Source organism: Natator depressus, chromosome 13, assembly GCF_965152275.1.
Source record: "Natator depressus isolate rNatDep1 chromosome 13, rNatDep2.hap1, whole genome shotgun sequence".
NCBI classification, from domain to species: Eukaryota; Metazoa; Chordata; order Testudines; family Cheloniidae; genus Natator; species Natator depressus.
In genome coordinates this window covers 4,059,353-4,075,341 of record NC_134246.1, presented here as the reverse complement: position 1 = coordinate 4,075,341, position 15,989 = coordinate 4,059,353, and the positions used below count along the sequence as shown (strand labels likewise).

The window sequence follows — 15,989 nt, the reverse complement described above, 5'->3', positions numbered from 1 at the left end:
TAGTCTATATCCTTTGATTCTTGGCCTTCCTCTGTTTAACCCCTCCTGGATTCTTGCCCCTCTGCATTTCCTAGTCTCCCTGCTCCACCTCTGGCTTGGCTCAGAATCTTTGGATTAAAAAAAAAAAGTTCAGTTTATGTGTTTTCCTATAATACAAGGAAGACACAATTGTAAACAATTTAGAAATGTAAACACCCAGACTTACCCATTCGCTTCCTCTTCAAACTAGGAACATGGTCATCTAAATTCTTGGCTTTTGTCCGAGACAGGGGCTGCCCAGATGACGTGGATGATGTCGGGTCCCCTTCACATATGGTGCTAGAGCAGGAGCTCCGTGTTGGGGGTGGGGGCATCTGCACAAAGACCGGAAAATGTTACACTAGGCAAACACTACCGTTCCACTTCAAAGTCTCAACGTATTTCAGTGAAAGAACCCAGGAGCAAAGCTGAAGATAAACTGGATTTTGAGAGGTCTGAACACATATGTACCTGAGATGCGACTGAATAATTAGAAATTAGCATGGGCAGATTAAGCAGAGATGGGGAGGTTCAGCATAGAAACACGAAGGTGGAACAGAGGGATAATGCAACTCTAAAGGGATGTCAGAGTGGGAAGCATCACACAAAATCTTGATGTTCTCTCTGCAATGCAGCCCCTTTTGATTCAGATGCACTATTCTTTGGCCCACCTTTACAATGAGATAGTTCTCTTTTGAACCCCCCCTAAATGCATGAGAATTCTAAGCTCAATTTCAGGCTCACACCTCTCACACACAAATACTTACACAAAGTACCCTGCCACCTTTACTGTGTATTCTTTTGAAGGCACCATCTTACACTTAGCCCTCAACTTCAAAATCCCTTTGTCTATCAGCCTTGCCTCACTATACCATGCAAACTGTATTGTACTATGACAGGTTTCAGAGTAGCAGCCGTGTTAGTCTGTATCCGCAAAAAGAAAAAAAAAAGAGTACTTGTGGCACATCCAGCAATGCCCCTCTGCCATGTACACTGGCCAAACCGGACAGTCTCTACGTAAAAGAATAAATGGACACAAATCAGACATCAAGAATTATAACATTCAAAAACCAGTCGGAGAACACTTCAATCTCTCTGGTCACTCAATTACAGACCTAAAAGTCACAATTCTTCAACAAAAAAACTTCAAAAACAGACTCCAACGAGAGACTGCTGAATTGGAATTAATTTGCAAACTGGACACCATTAAATTAGGCTTGAATAAAGACTGGGAGTGGATGTGTCATTACACAAGGTAAAACTATTTCCCCACGTTTATTCCCCCCGCCCCACTGTTCCTCACACGTTCTTGTCAACTGCTGGAAATGGCCCACCTTGATTATCACTACAAAAAGTTTTTTTTTTTTCCCTCTCCTGCTGGTAATAGCTCACCTTACCTGATCACTCTCGTTACAGTGTGTATGGTAACACCCATTGTTACATGTTCTCTGTGTATATAAAATCTCTCCTCTATATTTTCCACTGCATGCATCCGATGAAGTGAGCTGTAGCTTATGAAAGCTTATGCTCAAATAAATTTGTTAGTCTCTAAGGTGCCACAAGTACCCTTTTTCTTTTTGTGTATTGTACTAATGAATCAAAGAGCTCCTTATTGCCAAGGCAAAAGCCAAAGTATTAAAGATGTCCTAGTACCAAAAGGGCAAATGATAGGATGATTTCTGGCCTGTGCTATTAACCGCTGCTGCTTCTTGTTTTACATACCAGCCAGCTTGGACCTAAATAATTTGAGAGTCTGATCAATTTTTCCAAACTTGTGTCCTCTCCATGTGGGTGACGAGGGGAGTCTTCAGTTTCACTCCCTCATTTTATATACCAGACCAAAGCAACTTGTGTGTAGGGGCAGTCTGGATGAGAGGAAGACAAGAGAAGAGTTTTTTCCTTTGAAATCTAACCCAGAAGGCCCTGTAGCTTGGTGACACATACCCTGCCCTTCCCTGGGAGGGCTGACCCTCAGAATCCTGAGTAAAGGAGATCACTTAAGAATGATGAGATCCTCTGCCCAACCCTCCTACGGCTGAGTGCGCTTAGTCCCTGACACCCTTGGACAAAAACTCCTTTGTCTCACAATACCTACGATTTTTTGAGCAATACGGAAGAACTGGGAGACCTCTCTGACTGCATGCCCGAAGTTGTTGTAAACCTTGACATAAGGGCGGACCCAGGAGGGCAGCTGGGATCTTACATCATTGTTCACGAACCTGTGGAGAATTGGAAAATGGGAGAAAAATCCTTCAAACAGCTCCACTAAATTAATCTCTCAGCAGAAGGCAGCTTTGAACATCTCACCTGAGGAGCTGGAACAGGGATGTGACTGAAGTCTTAAGAGCATACGCAGACACTGTCCTCAACATTACAAATTAAATTTCATAGTATGACTATCCCCCTACTCCTGGGAATGCCAAGCTAAGCAGGAACAGTAAAAACAAGCAGCTGGGTAAGAACACAAAAAAAACTGGGATTGATCTTTGTCCCCAGGAGAGCAAGAGTTTGCTGGAGCCAGGGTGTTTGTGTCTATCATTACAGCTCTGTACTGAACTTCAGCATTCCTGCTAGGCACCAGTTATATCATGCTATCCAAAACTGACTGGCAGCTGCATAAGGTAGAAAAATGCTCATTAGAGATTGGGCTGAAACCACCACATTTATTTCCACTTGTGAACACAGACCAGGATTCATACCCAGATGTCCAGAAACGAAAGGCTCATTCTAAACCAGTAGTTCTCAAACTTCTGTACTGGTGACCCCTTTTACACAGCAAGCGGGGTTTGGGGGTGGAGGCTGACAGCTTGTGACCCCCCCACGTAATAACCTCAACCCCCTGAGGGGTCACGACCCCCAGTTTGAGAACCCCTGTTCTAGACTATTAGTTCTCTGGGTCATCTACCCCATAATCATTAATACCAATCTTGAGATAGTTTATTTTTGAATGAAACTTTATTGTACCCAGCAGTTTCTGGGGGCTAAGTCAGAAATAAACAAAAGGAAGAAGCTGCATGTACTGCAGAGACCAGATGAAAGGCCTGAAAAACAAAACATTATGGAAAAATGGAAATAACTAGCTTTCTTCTTCAGAAACCGAAATTGGAAGCATGCAAAATACAAAGTGGTGATTCAGTCTCATCCTTAAGAAACAAGGAGGATATGCATGCTCAGAAGGTTCACAACATAGCTACCAACACACCTCGCAGAATGGTCAAACAAAACTCCTACTCAAGCTGACATGTTTCATGGCAATGGCAGGAATTCACTCATTTCCCAGAAACATGATTCTGTTTAGAAATACAAGTGAGACCATTTTTAGATTTTCTGGCAATATGTAACTTCTTCCTGCACCTCCCTTAAAAACTTCAATTACCATTCACTCTCTTCTCAAACTTAGTGTAGAGCAGGACTGGAACCCCTGTATTCACATAACTTGTATTAGCATTTCAGGAAGTTCTAACTCCCGGCATGAAAAGGGTTAAAAAAAGATGTATAAAAAAAGATATCTACCTACACACCCCCACAAATAATCACTGACAGCTTATTCCGCATCTGCTAATACTACTAACAGCCTCATGGAGGGAATAGGGAGAAAGAAGCTTTTGGGAAAGGAGAACAGAGGATGAACATGTATGTTATTTTCACTTATTAGGGAGAATGACACCTAGCTCGTTGATGATCACTAATGACCTGTAGTCTTCAACTAGTCATACTAATGCACTTATACACACAGTACATACAGTTGTGTGTGTTGGACACAGGAATGTTGACACATACATCGTTTATAGTCCATCCTATTCAACAGAAGAATTCACCTGTGGTCACAAAGGAAAATGGCACCATAGTCCTGGCGATGTCTGATAACCCTGCCGATGGCCTGGTTCACAGCCCGGGAAGCCTGCTGCCGATACCACTCACGCCCGGATAAATACTAAAAAGGGGGGGGTGGGGGGAGAGAGAGAGAGATGATCAGGCTAGTCAAATACAGTAACTCCTCGTTGAATGTTGTAGATATGTTCTTGAAAAATGTGACTTTAAGTGAACCCATGTTAAGAGAATCCAATTTCCCCATAAGAATTAATGTAAATAGGGGAGGTTAGGTTCCAGGGATTTTTTTCGTTGCCTGCTAGTACAGTACTTTGTCCACTACTTGTGGGATTCTCTGGAAGAGCAGCCCGTTGGAGCTAGCAGGTGGGGGCCTGGAACCAGGGGGGGCTGGTAGCCCCCCATCAGCTCCCCTCCACACACTCCCCAGCGCCTCCTGCTTGTCGACGGGCCCCGCGGATCAGCGCCTCCCCCCTCCTCCTGAACATGGTAAAACAACTGTTTTGCCGCATTCAGGAGAAGCGGGGAGGGAGCGGGGAGGCTGCGAGCCGTGTCCTTGCTCCTCCCCCTCCCGAACCTCCTGAATGTGGCGAAACAGCTGCTTCGCTGCGTTCAGGAGAGGGAAGGCGCTGATCCACAGGGCTCGCAGGTGGGAGGCACTGGGGGGTGGTAGCGGAGAGGAATTAGTGGGGGGCTGCCGGCCCACCCTAGTTCCGAGCCCCCACCCGCAAAACAACGTTATAAGCAAACATTGCACAACTTTAAAGGAGCATGTTCCCTAATAGATCAGCGATGTAACAACACTAACTGTGATGACGTTAAGTGAGGAGTTACTGTAGGTAAAATATATTCTCAATGCAGGGGCTACTTGTCTCAGTCTCCAATACATGCTATAAATGTATCTCTAAAAGGTGAGAGTCAAGTGCAAGACTCTGCTAAAGCAATCACTTCCGACTAAACTGAGGCACTACTCATTGCTATGGAACCCTGACCTAATTATTAATAAATAATTCTGCTGTTTAGCCACCGAATTAGGGCTTATAGCCCGGGTCCTACAATGCACTTACCATGTTATTAAATAGCCAACAGCTACCCTGCAAGATGATAAAGAAAAATTACAGAGTATTTGTACTCAAACCTGAAAGGCTGCCAAACAGAGCCCACCACACCCATGGTTTATACGTCCTGACCAATTTCCTTTCGGGCCAAATATTCCCTTTGAAAGATAAATGGTTACCATGCATTCAAGCTATTTTGACTGCAACTGTGTTCAAAAAAATGTATGGCCTGTGTTTGATTATAACAAAGGATTACTCACCTTCTTGGAACTGTTGTTCTTCGAGATGTGTTGTTCATGTCCATTCCCATCAGGTGTGTGCGCGCCATGTGCATGTCGTTGGAAAGATATTCCCTTAACAGCTCTCGTCGGGTCAGCTGTGGAGCCCCCGGAGTAGCACTCAATATACGACCCTGCCGACCCGACCACCCTTCAGTTCCTTCTTGCCGGCTACTCCAGCAGAGGGTAAGGAGGGTGGGTACTGGAATGGATGTGAACACCACATCTCGATGAACAGTTACGAGAATGTGAGTAACCGTTTTTTCTTTGAGTGCTTGTTCACCTCGATTCCAATCAGGTGACTCCCAAGCTCTCCCCTAGAGATAGGGTCAGAGCTAAGGAATTGTTAACTGGAGCACCGCTCTGCCAAATGCTGCATCATCTCTGGCATGCTGTGTGATAGCATAGTGAGTGGTAAACGTATCCACCGATGACCAGGTTGCAGCTCTGCAGATCTCCTGAATGGGGATCTGGGCCAGGAAAGCAGCTGACAAGGCTTGCACCCTTGTGGAGTGTGCCGTAATAGCCAGGGCTGGGACCTGAGCCAGTTCGTAGCATGTGTGGATGCAGTCTGTGATCCAGGAAGAAATGCCTTGGGAAGAGACCAGGAGCCCTTTCATCTGGTCTGCCACTGCCACAAATAATTGGTTCGATTTCCTAAAAGGCTTAGTGTGCTCGATGTAGAATGCTAGTGCACGCCAGACATCCAGTGAGTGAAGCCTCTGCTCCCATACCAGTATGAGATTTGGGATAAAAGACTGGTAGAAAAATGTCTTGGCTACTATGAAATTGGGACACCACCTTGGGAAGGAAGGCTGGGTGAGGCTTGAGTTGAACCTTGTCCTTGTAGAAGACCATGTAGGGTGGGTCGGAGGTTAGTGCTTTTAACTTGGACACCCTCCTAGCTGATGTAATGGCAACCAGGAATGCCACCTTCGATGACAAATATAGAAGGGAACAAGTCACCAGCCATTAGAAAGGGGGCCACCATTAGTCTTGCGAGGGCCAGATGAAGGTCCCATGCAGGGACAGGTTGTCGAGCCTGTGGATATAATCTTTCCAGGCCCTTGAGGAAACGCCCAACCATGGGGTTGGCGAACATGGAACACCCAAAGTCTCCTGGGTGGAAGGCAGAGATAGCAGCGAGGTGCACCCTGATGGATGATCCTGTCAGGCCCTGGTGTTTCAGGTACAAGAGGTACTCCAGGACAAGTGGTATAGGTGTCTGGAGTGGAGGTGTGCGATGCTGGGCACATCAGCAAGTGAACCTTTTCCATTTAGCTAGGTAAGTGGCCCTGGTAGATGGTTTTCTGCTGCCGAGAAAAACCTTCTTTACAGATTCCAAGCACCAGAGCGCCATTGGGTTTAACCATGAAGCTTCCAAGTTGTGAGATGGAGGGACTGGAGGTCTGGGTGGCGAAGGCGACCGTGGTCCTGTGTGATCAGATCAGGGCAAAGTGGTAACACGATTGGGGTGTCAGCTGACAGCTGCAGACATGTGTTGTACCAGTGTTGGCAGGGCCACACTGGGGCCAGGAGGATTACCTTCGCCTTGTCTCTGGGGATCTTGACAGAACTTTGTGCACAAGTGGAACCCAACGGAAAGGCATACATGAGGCATTCTCCCCAGGGTAGCAGGAACGCTTCCAAGATGGAACCCAGTTTGTGTTTCTGGAAGGAGCAGAACATTGGGCACTTTCTGTTGCTCTGGGTGGCCAAAAGAGCAACCTGGGGAAACCCCCATCTTTGGAAGATGGAATGCATGACATCCGAATGGATGGATCACTCGCGGTGGCGGAACGATCTGCTGAGGTGATCCGATAGTTTGTTCTGCACTCCGGGAGATAGGACACCTCCAAGTGAATGCAGTGGGCTATGCAGAACTCCCATAGCTGGAGGGCTTCCCAGCATAGGGGGGAGGAACAAGCTCCACCCTGTCTGTTGATGTAGAACATGGCAGTGGTGTTAACAGTCATCACTGCCACGCACTGGGCCTTGTAGTTGGGACAGGAAGGTGTGGCAGGCTAGCCGCACTGCTCTGAGTTCCTTGATACTGATAGGGAGTGAGAGCTCGTCCTGCGACCATAGATCCTGTGTTTGGAGATCTCCCAGGTGAGCGCACCAACCCAGAGCTGACTCATCTGTTACTAGAGACCGAGAGGGCTGTGGACTGTTGAAGGGAACTCCTTTGCAGACTGTCCGAGGGTCAAGCCACCGACAGAGGGACTTGAGTACGTGATCTGGCACTGACACCACTGAGACTAGGCTGTCTAGTGTTGGGTGACAGTTGAAGTGAGCCACGCTTGGAGTGGTCTGAGCCTCAGTCTGGCATGTCTGACCACGTAAGTTCAGGCTGCCAAGGAGACTCATGCATCCCCTTGCTGTCGTGGTGAGGTATCGCCTGAGGCTTTGGATGTCTGTCATCACTTGGAATCAGGCCTCAGAGGATTGCCCTTGCTTGTACCGAGTCCAGCACCACCCAGATGAATTCTATTCTTTGGGTCGGTGACAAGGTTGACTTGTTCACGTTGAGGAGGAGTCCCAGCCTCTCGACAGTAGCTCTGACTAGTCAGACTTGAGACTCCACCTGCTCCCTGGAACGCCCTCGTAACAGCCAGTCATCAAAGTGGGGATATACCTGAACCTGCCTCCTGCGAAGAAAGGCTGTGATCAGTGATATGGTGGAGACCTGGGAGGCTGTCAATAGGCGGAATGGGAGGACCGTGAACTGATAATGTTTGTGGTTGACCACAAATGGCAGGAATGGTCTGTGAACAGGCCGAATGGATATGTGAAAATACGTGTCCTTCATGTCGAGGGCGGTGTACCAGTCTCCCGGATCCAAGGAGGGGATGATCGTGCTCAGGGAGACCATGTGGAGCTTCAGCTTGACCAAGAACTGGTTGAGTCCTTGCAGGTCTAAAATGGGTCTGAGACCCCCATTTGCTTTGGGGATTAGGAAATAACAGGAGTAGAATCCCCTCCCCCTTAGCTCCTGAGGAACCTCGTCCACTGCCTCCATGGCGAGGAGTGACTGCACCTCCTGGATAAGGAATTGCTCATGAGAAGGGTCCCTGAAGAGGGACAGGGAAGTGGGGTGGGAGGGAGGGGAGGAGCAAAATTGGAGAGAATATCTCACCTCTACCATGAGAAGGACCCAGGAGTCTAATGTTATTTGGGACCAGGCACCGTAGAACTGGGATAGCTGATTCAGGAAGCACTGGGAAGGATCCGGTGTAGCGGTGGGTACGCCATCCCCGGGCGTCCCTTCAAAAGGCCTGGTTTGAGCCGGACGAAGATTTGGCTGGGCTCTGGCCCTGATGGGGAGGTGCAACAGTCTGTGCCTGCCATTCTTACCCCTCCTTCTATAGAAGCCCTGTCTTTGAGGAGGGTAGGAACACTGCTGTTGAGGCTGTGGTTTGAAGTGTTTACGCTGGGTAGCAGGAGTATGCATACCCAGGAACTTCATGGTCACCCAGGAGTCCTTCAGGCTGTGCAGCTTGGAGTCTGTCTGCTCTGAGAATAATCCTGTGCCCTCAAACAGCAGGTCCTGAAGGGTTTGCTGCACTTCAGAGGGCAGCCCAGATGCCTGCAGCCATGAACCCCTTCTCATGGCTAAACCTGATGAGAAGGTGCGGGGGGGAGAGTCCGCCGCATCAAGGGAGGTTCGTGCCACCACTCTCCCTTTGTCAATAATGGCCATGAATTCAGTTCTGGAGTCTGATAAAGTAGGTTCCTTAAACTTCAACATGGAGGCCCACAAGTTGAAGTTCCATCTATTGAGGATAGCTTGTTGATTAGCTATCCTCTGCTGCAGGGCCCCCGTTGAGTAGACCTTCCTACCCAAAAGGTCTAATCTTTTAGACTCCTTGGATTTTGGAGTCGGTCCTTGTTGGCCCTGCCTCTCCTTCTCATTGACCACAGTCACTACTAGGGAGGAGGGCTGTGGTGTGAGAACAAGTACCCATATCCCTTGGATGGGACAAAGTACTTGCACTCCACGCCCCTCACCATAGGCGGGATCGATACCAGGGTCACCACAGCGTTTTGATATGGCTCTGTATAGTTTTTATCAGGGGCAGAACTTCCCTGGAGGGACCCTCTGGCATCAAGCTATCGACCATGGGGTCCTCTGGTTAGATAACCTCTTCCGCCTGCAATCCCTTGTTGCAAGCGATTCTGTGCAAGAGGTCCTGGTGTGCACGGTGATCTATCAGGGGATGTCCCAAGGCCGAAGTCCCCACAATCGCCTCATCTGGGGATGAGGATGAGGAGGCTAGAGGCAGTACTGGGTTCTCCTGATCATCCAGCTCTCTAGCATCCCCCTGGTCAGCGCCTGTGGACTCTGCGCTGAATGTAGTCGCGGAAGCTTCGATGACGTCCTGGATGGACTGTGGGTCCTGTCCTGGCGTCCATTCCGATCCCTGAGATGCTGGGCAATTTTTATATGGCTGTGGTGCTTGGGTTTCAGAGACTACCGAGCAAAAGCCACAGAAAAATGAGCCCTGGGCGTGGTGATAAGCCCAGGGAGTCCAGAATGGTCACTGAAGCTGCGGCTGCCAATGTGGAGGCTATGCTGCTGGTGCCTCACTTCTGTGCCGATTCGACCTATGCCTGGTGCGGCATGAGTAAAAAGAGTCCCCATCCGAGTCAGACAACACTGATCTAGATCATCACAACCACAGCGGCGTCGAGTGGTGCCGAGCAGAGGAACGGTGCTGCTCCGCCGGTGCCGGGGACCCATGCATGGGGTCCCGAGCTGGGGAACGGTGCCTCAACGATGGTGAACCTGAGCAGTGCCGAGGTGAACGGTGCCATGTCACAGAAGGTGATTGCTGCATCATGGCCAGCTTGCCTCTAGATGGTGCTGGATGCGGTGCCACAGAGGCTTGTCCCTGATAGCCAGAAGTTGAGGGGCCGTCATTGCTATTAGGTCCCTGGTGGCTTCAAAAGTGACTGGGATGGAGGGAGACTCCAACTCCTCCACCTGACACTGTCTGTCCAGGGAGTCGCTGCGCACTGGACTCAACAGTCCCCTCCGGGGAACCGAAGTCAGCGGCACCGACTCCTGGTACATGGGTGCTGCGTGCTCCTTGGTGTGATGCACTGCTGTTCCGCCTGGCACTACCTTCGGCCCTGGGCAACAACCCCTGTCCATCTTCTTGTGCCACCTATGCGGCACTTGTGAGTGCGAGCGGTGCCTGGCTGACTGCGCCACTTCTGGTGCTGGGGACCGCCAGTGCTGAGGGTCTCGAGTCAGAGTCTTTCCTCAGTGCCGTGTCACGCACCGAGGCTGGGGCACTCCGCACCGACATGCTTAGTGTCAGATCCCGGCACTCTGTGGCGAGCTGCGGACAGAGAGCGGACTCCATGAGAAGTTGTTTCAGCCAGAAATCCCGCTCCTTCTTTGTCCTAGTGCAGAAAGACCTGCAGATTTTGCACCTGTCTGTTTGGTGTTCTTCCCCCAGACACTTCAGGCATGTGTCCCAGGGGTCACCCATTGTCATGGGCTTCCTGCAAGTCCCGCAAGGTTTAAGCCCTTGGCCCCGAGGCCTGCCCCAGAGCCGAGGGAAGGTAAGGGATAGGGGAGAACCCTGCACACTAACCCAAACTATTATATACACTATGTACAGGAAATTAAAATGAACTAGTAACTAAAATTTACACTGAACTACAGACTAAAGAAGAAAGCTAAGGGAACTGAAGGGGGGTCGGGTCGGGTCAGCAGGGTCATATATTGAGTGCCATGAAAGTACCACTCCAGGGGACTCCACAGCTGACCTGATGCAAGCTGCTACGGGAAAAACTTTCCGACAACCATGCATGCAGTATGCGCACACCTGATTGGAACTGACGTGAACAAGCACTCGAAGAACCACCACAGTAATCAGAAGTGGAAAAACCGATTACTAACCTGAACTGTCACTGCTGTTCTTTGAGATGTGTTACAAATGTTCTTTGTACTTCAGGTGCGTGTGCATCCTGTGCACCAGGTGCACACACATTTGAAATGAAACAGACACGTGCAATCTCTTGAAGATTTTAAAATTTCAGCACAACCCAGCAGGAGGTGGGGGGTGGGAGAGGGATGTCAAATTTGTATGGTTTGATAGAGAAGGTTTGCTTACTGTGGCCCCACAGAGATGGGAAGAAAAGCCATATGCTGGAGAGAGAAACTATGAGACAATGGACTGGCCAAAAAAAATTGCGAAAAGCTCCCCAATCTTACCTGTGCCCCTGAACCTTGTCTTTTCATTTCATCCAGGAATTGCATCTTTAAAACGACTCTTGGTTCCATGCGAGGGGGAAATGGAAGCCCAGTGATAACAACACCTCGTCCGTTCATGTCTGCAAAGTCCAAGCCTTCGCTGGCCTGAAGATGAACAGTGTTTTCAATCACTAACAGGGAATTAAGTGACATTTCAGAGCAGTTCAGGGGTTGTGGCCTCTCTGCCTTAAAATTACACATCTAACAATTGTAGTCTGAGAGTAGTGGAAACAGTTTGAACTGGATTCCTTACTTTTATTGCCAGGGCTTTAATCCCAGTGGTTTCCTACTATCAGGCCTTGACCGAGTAACACATCAGCCAAAGGGTGTAAGGAGAGGTTTCTCTGCTTCTCTCCTATTTCTACGGTTTCTGAGGTACTAAGCATTTCAACCATCTTCCTGATTTCCAGGCTGTGTTGCCAGCACACCCATTACTGATTATGCATTTCATGCCTGAACTTTCTGAACTGTCCATACACCAGAGGATGACCATTAATAACAACATCTATTTACGAAAAGTGTGCTCCTCTTCTGGGGAACTGTATAACAAAATGCAATATAATAAGACCTCCCTCAACATTCAAAACAAATACAACCATTTCAAGAGGATCAAATTCACTTCTAAAAATAGGAAAATATGACTGTAAAACCACCAAAACTGGCAGAAGGGCTCCAGGGCAGGCACTGGGTTTGAACTGACTGTAGCTTGTCTTTTGAAATTGAACAACATTTCAGACAGTTGTTTCTTTATAACGTTAGGCTGACAGAAACATTTGTCAAGTCTTGTCTAATACAGTCCTTCTCACACAGTAATACAGCTCTTCTGTGAGCAACCAAAAGAAAATGTAGGAAATTATGAAGCTGTTCCCCTTTGAGATCATGCACGTATCACCAGTAAAACCATGAATGACAGACCTGTGCACTTAAAATAGAGTTGGAAAAACTATGCATTCTGCATTTGCTCCTTTATTTCACTAGGGCTTTTTTATATATGTGATTATTTATAGATACTACTTTTAGCAAAGAGAAATGTGTGTGTTTGTGTATCTGGAAGAGCTACAGTCTTCCAAACTCAATGCAAAAAGCAGCTTGCTCTCAAGAATGACAAACTCTGTTCTACATTACCTTTCCCCGACATACTGCCAAGAAAGTAGCTCCACTAGACTTGGGACAGACAATCTTATCATAATATGCATCCATGATCTACAAGACAAACAGGTTAGGTAAGAGGAAGAGGGAAAACCACCTCCTTTACACACACACCAAACAAACTTGTACATCATAACAAGTTTGACTCACATACTAAGACTCAAGATGTAGTTAACTAGGCTTAGTGTCAGTTTCCTTACTGGAGTACAACTATGGATGTTAGAAATATTTGCTTTCCCAAAGCCCCTTATTACAAAGAATCCCACAGATCTTCTGACAGACATAACATTGTGATGTCACCTATCTCTGAAGGGAAAACAAAGAACTTATTATGCAGTACTCTTATGACTCCACATTGGCAAAAGAGGAAAACAAAACAAAGCAATTTGAGGTTATCATTTACTCTAATCATTGTCAAGGAGAAGAGGCTGGAATTCAGTAGAACAGAAAAAGGTGGGGAAAGTGTGAGGAATTTCAACAAATTAGGAAACTAGAAGGATATTAATTTAAAACTTTAATTTTGCTTCCTATAAACTATTTATGATGCAAGCAGCACATGCCAGAACTGCAACAATATCTGTAAATATGAAGAATTATATTTTAAGAATTTCACTAGGTACAGAAAAATAAGTCTGTTGCCACCAAGGCCTAAACAACTAAAACTTACGTTGACTTAGCCACATCACTCGGAGCTGTGAAAAATTTCACACCCTGTGTGACATAGTGAGGTCAACCTAATCCCCGCTGTAGACAAAGCTAGGTTGATACAAGAATTCTTCTTTTGACCTAGCTACCACCTTTCAAGGAGGTGGATTTATGACAGTGATGGAAAAGTGTAACAATAATTTTAGTCAGAAACTTCCTTTAACATGTTGCAGGCTTATTGCCTCAGAAGAGGCAATGATTCAGTGAAAATTGGTACAAACTGTACCTAGCAACTTCCTGGATTACTAACATGTTCTTTCCTCTACACGTTAAACTGCTGGTATTAAAAACTTTTGTTATCTTTTTAGCAGAGGAATACTTATCGGTAATCTAGTTTCTAAATTAGGTCACTTCCATCTAATTTTGTAATTGTTTCTTTTCAATAAACAATTTAAACAGTAAACAATATTGTACACCATCAGCCAAGGGAGTCCACGTAACAAGGAAGTTGTCCTCTCTTTCCCCTCTTGACAAATGGCCAGCCCATGATTGTAACAGCTGTACAGTTGGCCTCCTCTTCCCTTACAACTATTGAATACCAGTATCTTCCAGCAATGCAGTCCCAAGAAACACTAAACAAAGCTGTGCCAAGGTGAGAGACAGACACACAGTAGTATTTATACTGAGGAGTGGTAGAAGTTTCTCTTCCCTCTACTAGAGTTCATTGCCTTCTTTCTTTGGTTGCTTCTAAACCATCCCCACTTGCGTGTGTCCGCGCGCGCCTTGGAAACGCATCAGGTTTTTAAATTTTTTAATTTTTTTTTTTTAAAGATTCCAATGGAAGGATACACTTCAGAGCCCCTTTACACCCAAACCAAGCCCCCTGGGAATTACTGGGTTCAATACTGGTGTCGAAAAAAAGGAATATGCCATTGGTGTGATGTTCCAGTTGAGTTGCTTCCACAAAGGCAGACCCTGACGGCGCCCCTGATTACCATAATTGAGGTCCTGGGCAAAAGTTAGTGATGCCCAGACAAGATAAAAGCATTCTGAATAAAAAAAACACACTTCTATGTTACCGTGAAAATTTTCATAATCAAAAACAAACTGCAACAAGTTGGAGGGAAATGGCCTGCAGAATATCCAAGAGCTGGATTTCCAATGCTGACTGCTGCACTGACAGACTGAGCTAAGCTTTTCTACGCTATCCTTCACCATTGTGTCTAAGTAGGGTGACCAGATAGCAACTGTGAAAAAACATCACGGGGGTGTGGGGTAATAGGTGCCTATATAAGAAAAAGTCCCCAAAACGGGACATCTGGTCACCCTATGTCTAAGCACGTGGTACCAATATCCGGAGCACAGGCAGATTTCAAACCATGACTATATTAGCATTGGTCTACACTATGAGTTTAGGTTGAATTTAGCAGCGTTAGACTGATTTAACCCTGCACGTGGTCCACACGATGAAGCCATTTTTGTCGACTTAAAGGGCTCTTCAAATTTATTTCTGTACTCCTCCCCGACGAGGGGATTACCACTGAAATCGATATCACAAGGTCGAATTTGGGGTAGTGTGGACACAGTTCGACGGTATTGGCCTCCGGGAGCTATCCTAGAGTGCTCCATTGTGACCGCTCTGGACAGCACTTTCAACTCAGATGCACTAGCCAGGTACACAGGAAAAACACCGGGAACTTTTGAATTTCATTTCCTGTTTGGCCAGCATGGCGTGACCATGCAGTCCCAGAATCGCAAAAGAGCTCCAGCATGGACCGGATGGGAGGTACTGGATCTGATCGCTGTATGGGGAGACGAATCCGTGCTATTAGAACTCCGTTCCAAAAGACGAAATGCCAAAATATTTGAAAAAATCTCCTAGGGCATGAAGGACAGGGGCTATAACAGGGACCCGCAGCAGTACCATGTGAAAATTAAGGAGCTCAGGCAAGGCTACCAAAAAACCAAACAGGCAAACGGCCACTCCGGCTCAGAACCCCAGACATGCCACTTCTATGATGAGCTACATGCAATTCTAGGTGGTGCCCCTACCACTACCCCCACCCCTGTACGTGGACTCCTGCAAGGGGGGAGTCTCACGCAACTGGGATGAGGATTTTGGGGACGAGGAAGATGATAATGAGGAGGAGGATGAAACCGTTCTCTCCGACAGCCAGGAACTGTTTATCACCCTGGAGCCAATACCCTCCCAAGATGGGCTTCCGGACCTTGAAGGTAGAGAAGGCATCTCTGGTGAGTGTATCTTTGTAAATAAAATACGTGGTTTAAAAGCAAGCGTGTTTAATGATTAATTTTTCCTGAAGACTTGGGATGCATTCGCAGCCAGTACAGCTACTGGAAAAGTCTGTTAACGCGTCTGGGGATGGAGCAGAAATCCTCCAGGGATATCTCAGTGAAGCTCTCCTGGATGTACTCCCAAAGCCTTTGCAAAAGGTTTCTGGGGAGGGCAGCCTTATTCCGTCCTCCATGGTAGGACACTTTACCATGCCAGGCCAGGAGCATGTAGTCTGGAATCATTGCATAAAGCATGGCAGCGTATGGTCCCGATGTTTGCTGGCACTCAAGCAACATCCGTTCTTTATCTCTCTGAGTTATCCTCAGGAGAGTGATATCATTCATGGTCACCTTGTTGAAATAGGGGAATTTTATTAAGGGGACATTCAGAGGTGGCCATTCCTGCTGGGCTGTTTGCCTGTGGCTGAAAAGAAATCATCCCCGCTTTTA

General features: G+C 47.2%; 1 protein-coding gene across 6 annotated transcripts in view; it reads right to left on the bottom strand.

Annotated features, from left to right (window-relative positions):
* RTEL1 (regulator of telomere elongation helicase 1) overlaps positions 1 to 15,989 on the bottom strand; it is a 119,761-nt gene that overhangs the window by 42,546 nt on the left and 61,226 nt on the right. For all 6 annotated transcript variants that reach the window (XM_074970368.1, XM_074970370.1, XM_074970365.1 and 3 more), the window contains 5 exons: positions 12,576 to 12,653; positions 11,412 to 11,555; positions 3,837 to 3,952; positions 2,114 to 2,237; positions 206 to 353 (listed from right to left, as the gene is read on the bottom strand). In XM_074970368.1, the coding sequence (XP_074826469.1) occupies positions 206 to 353; positions 2,114 to 2,237; positions 3,837 to 3,952; positions 11,412 to 11,555; positions 12,576 to 12,653 (610 nt within the window). The remainder of the gene's footprint in view (positions 1 to 205; positions 354 to 2,113; positions 2,238 to 3,836; positions 3,953 to 11,411; positions 11,556 to 12,575; positions 12,654 to 15,989) is intronic.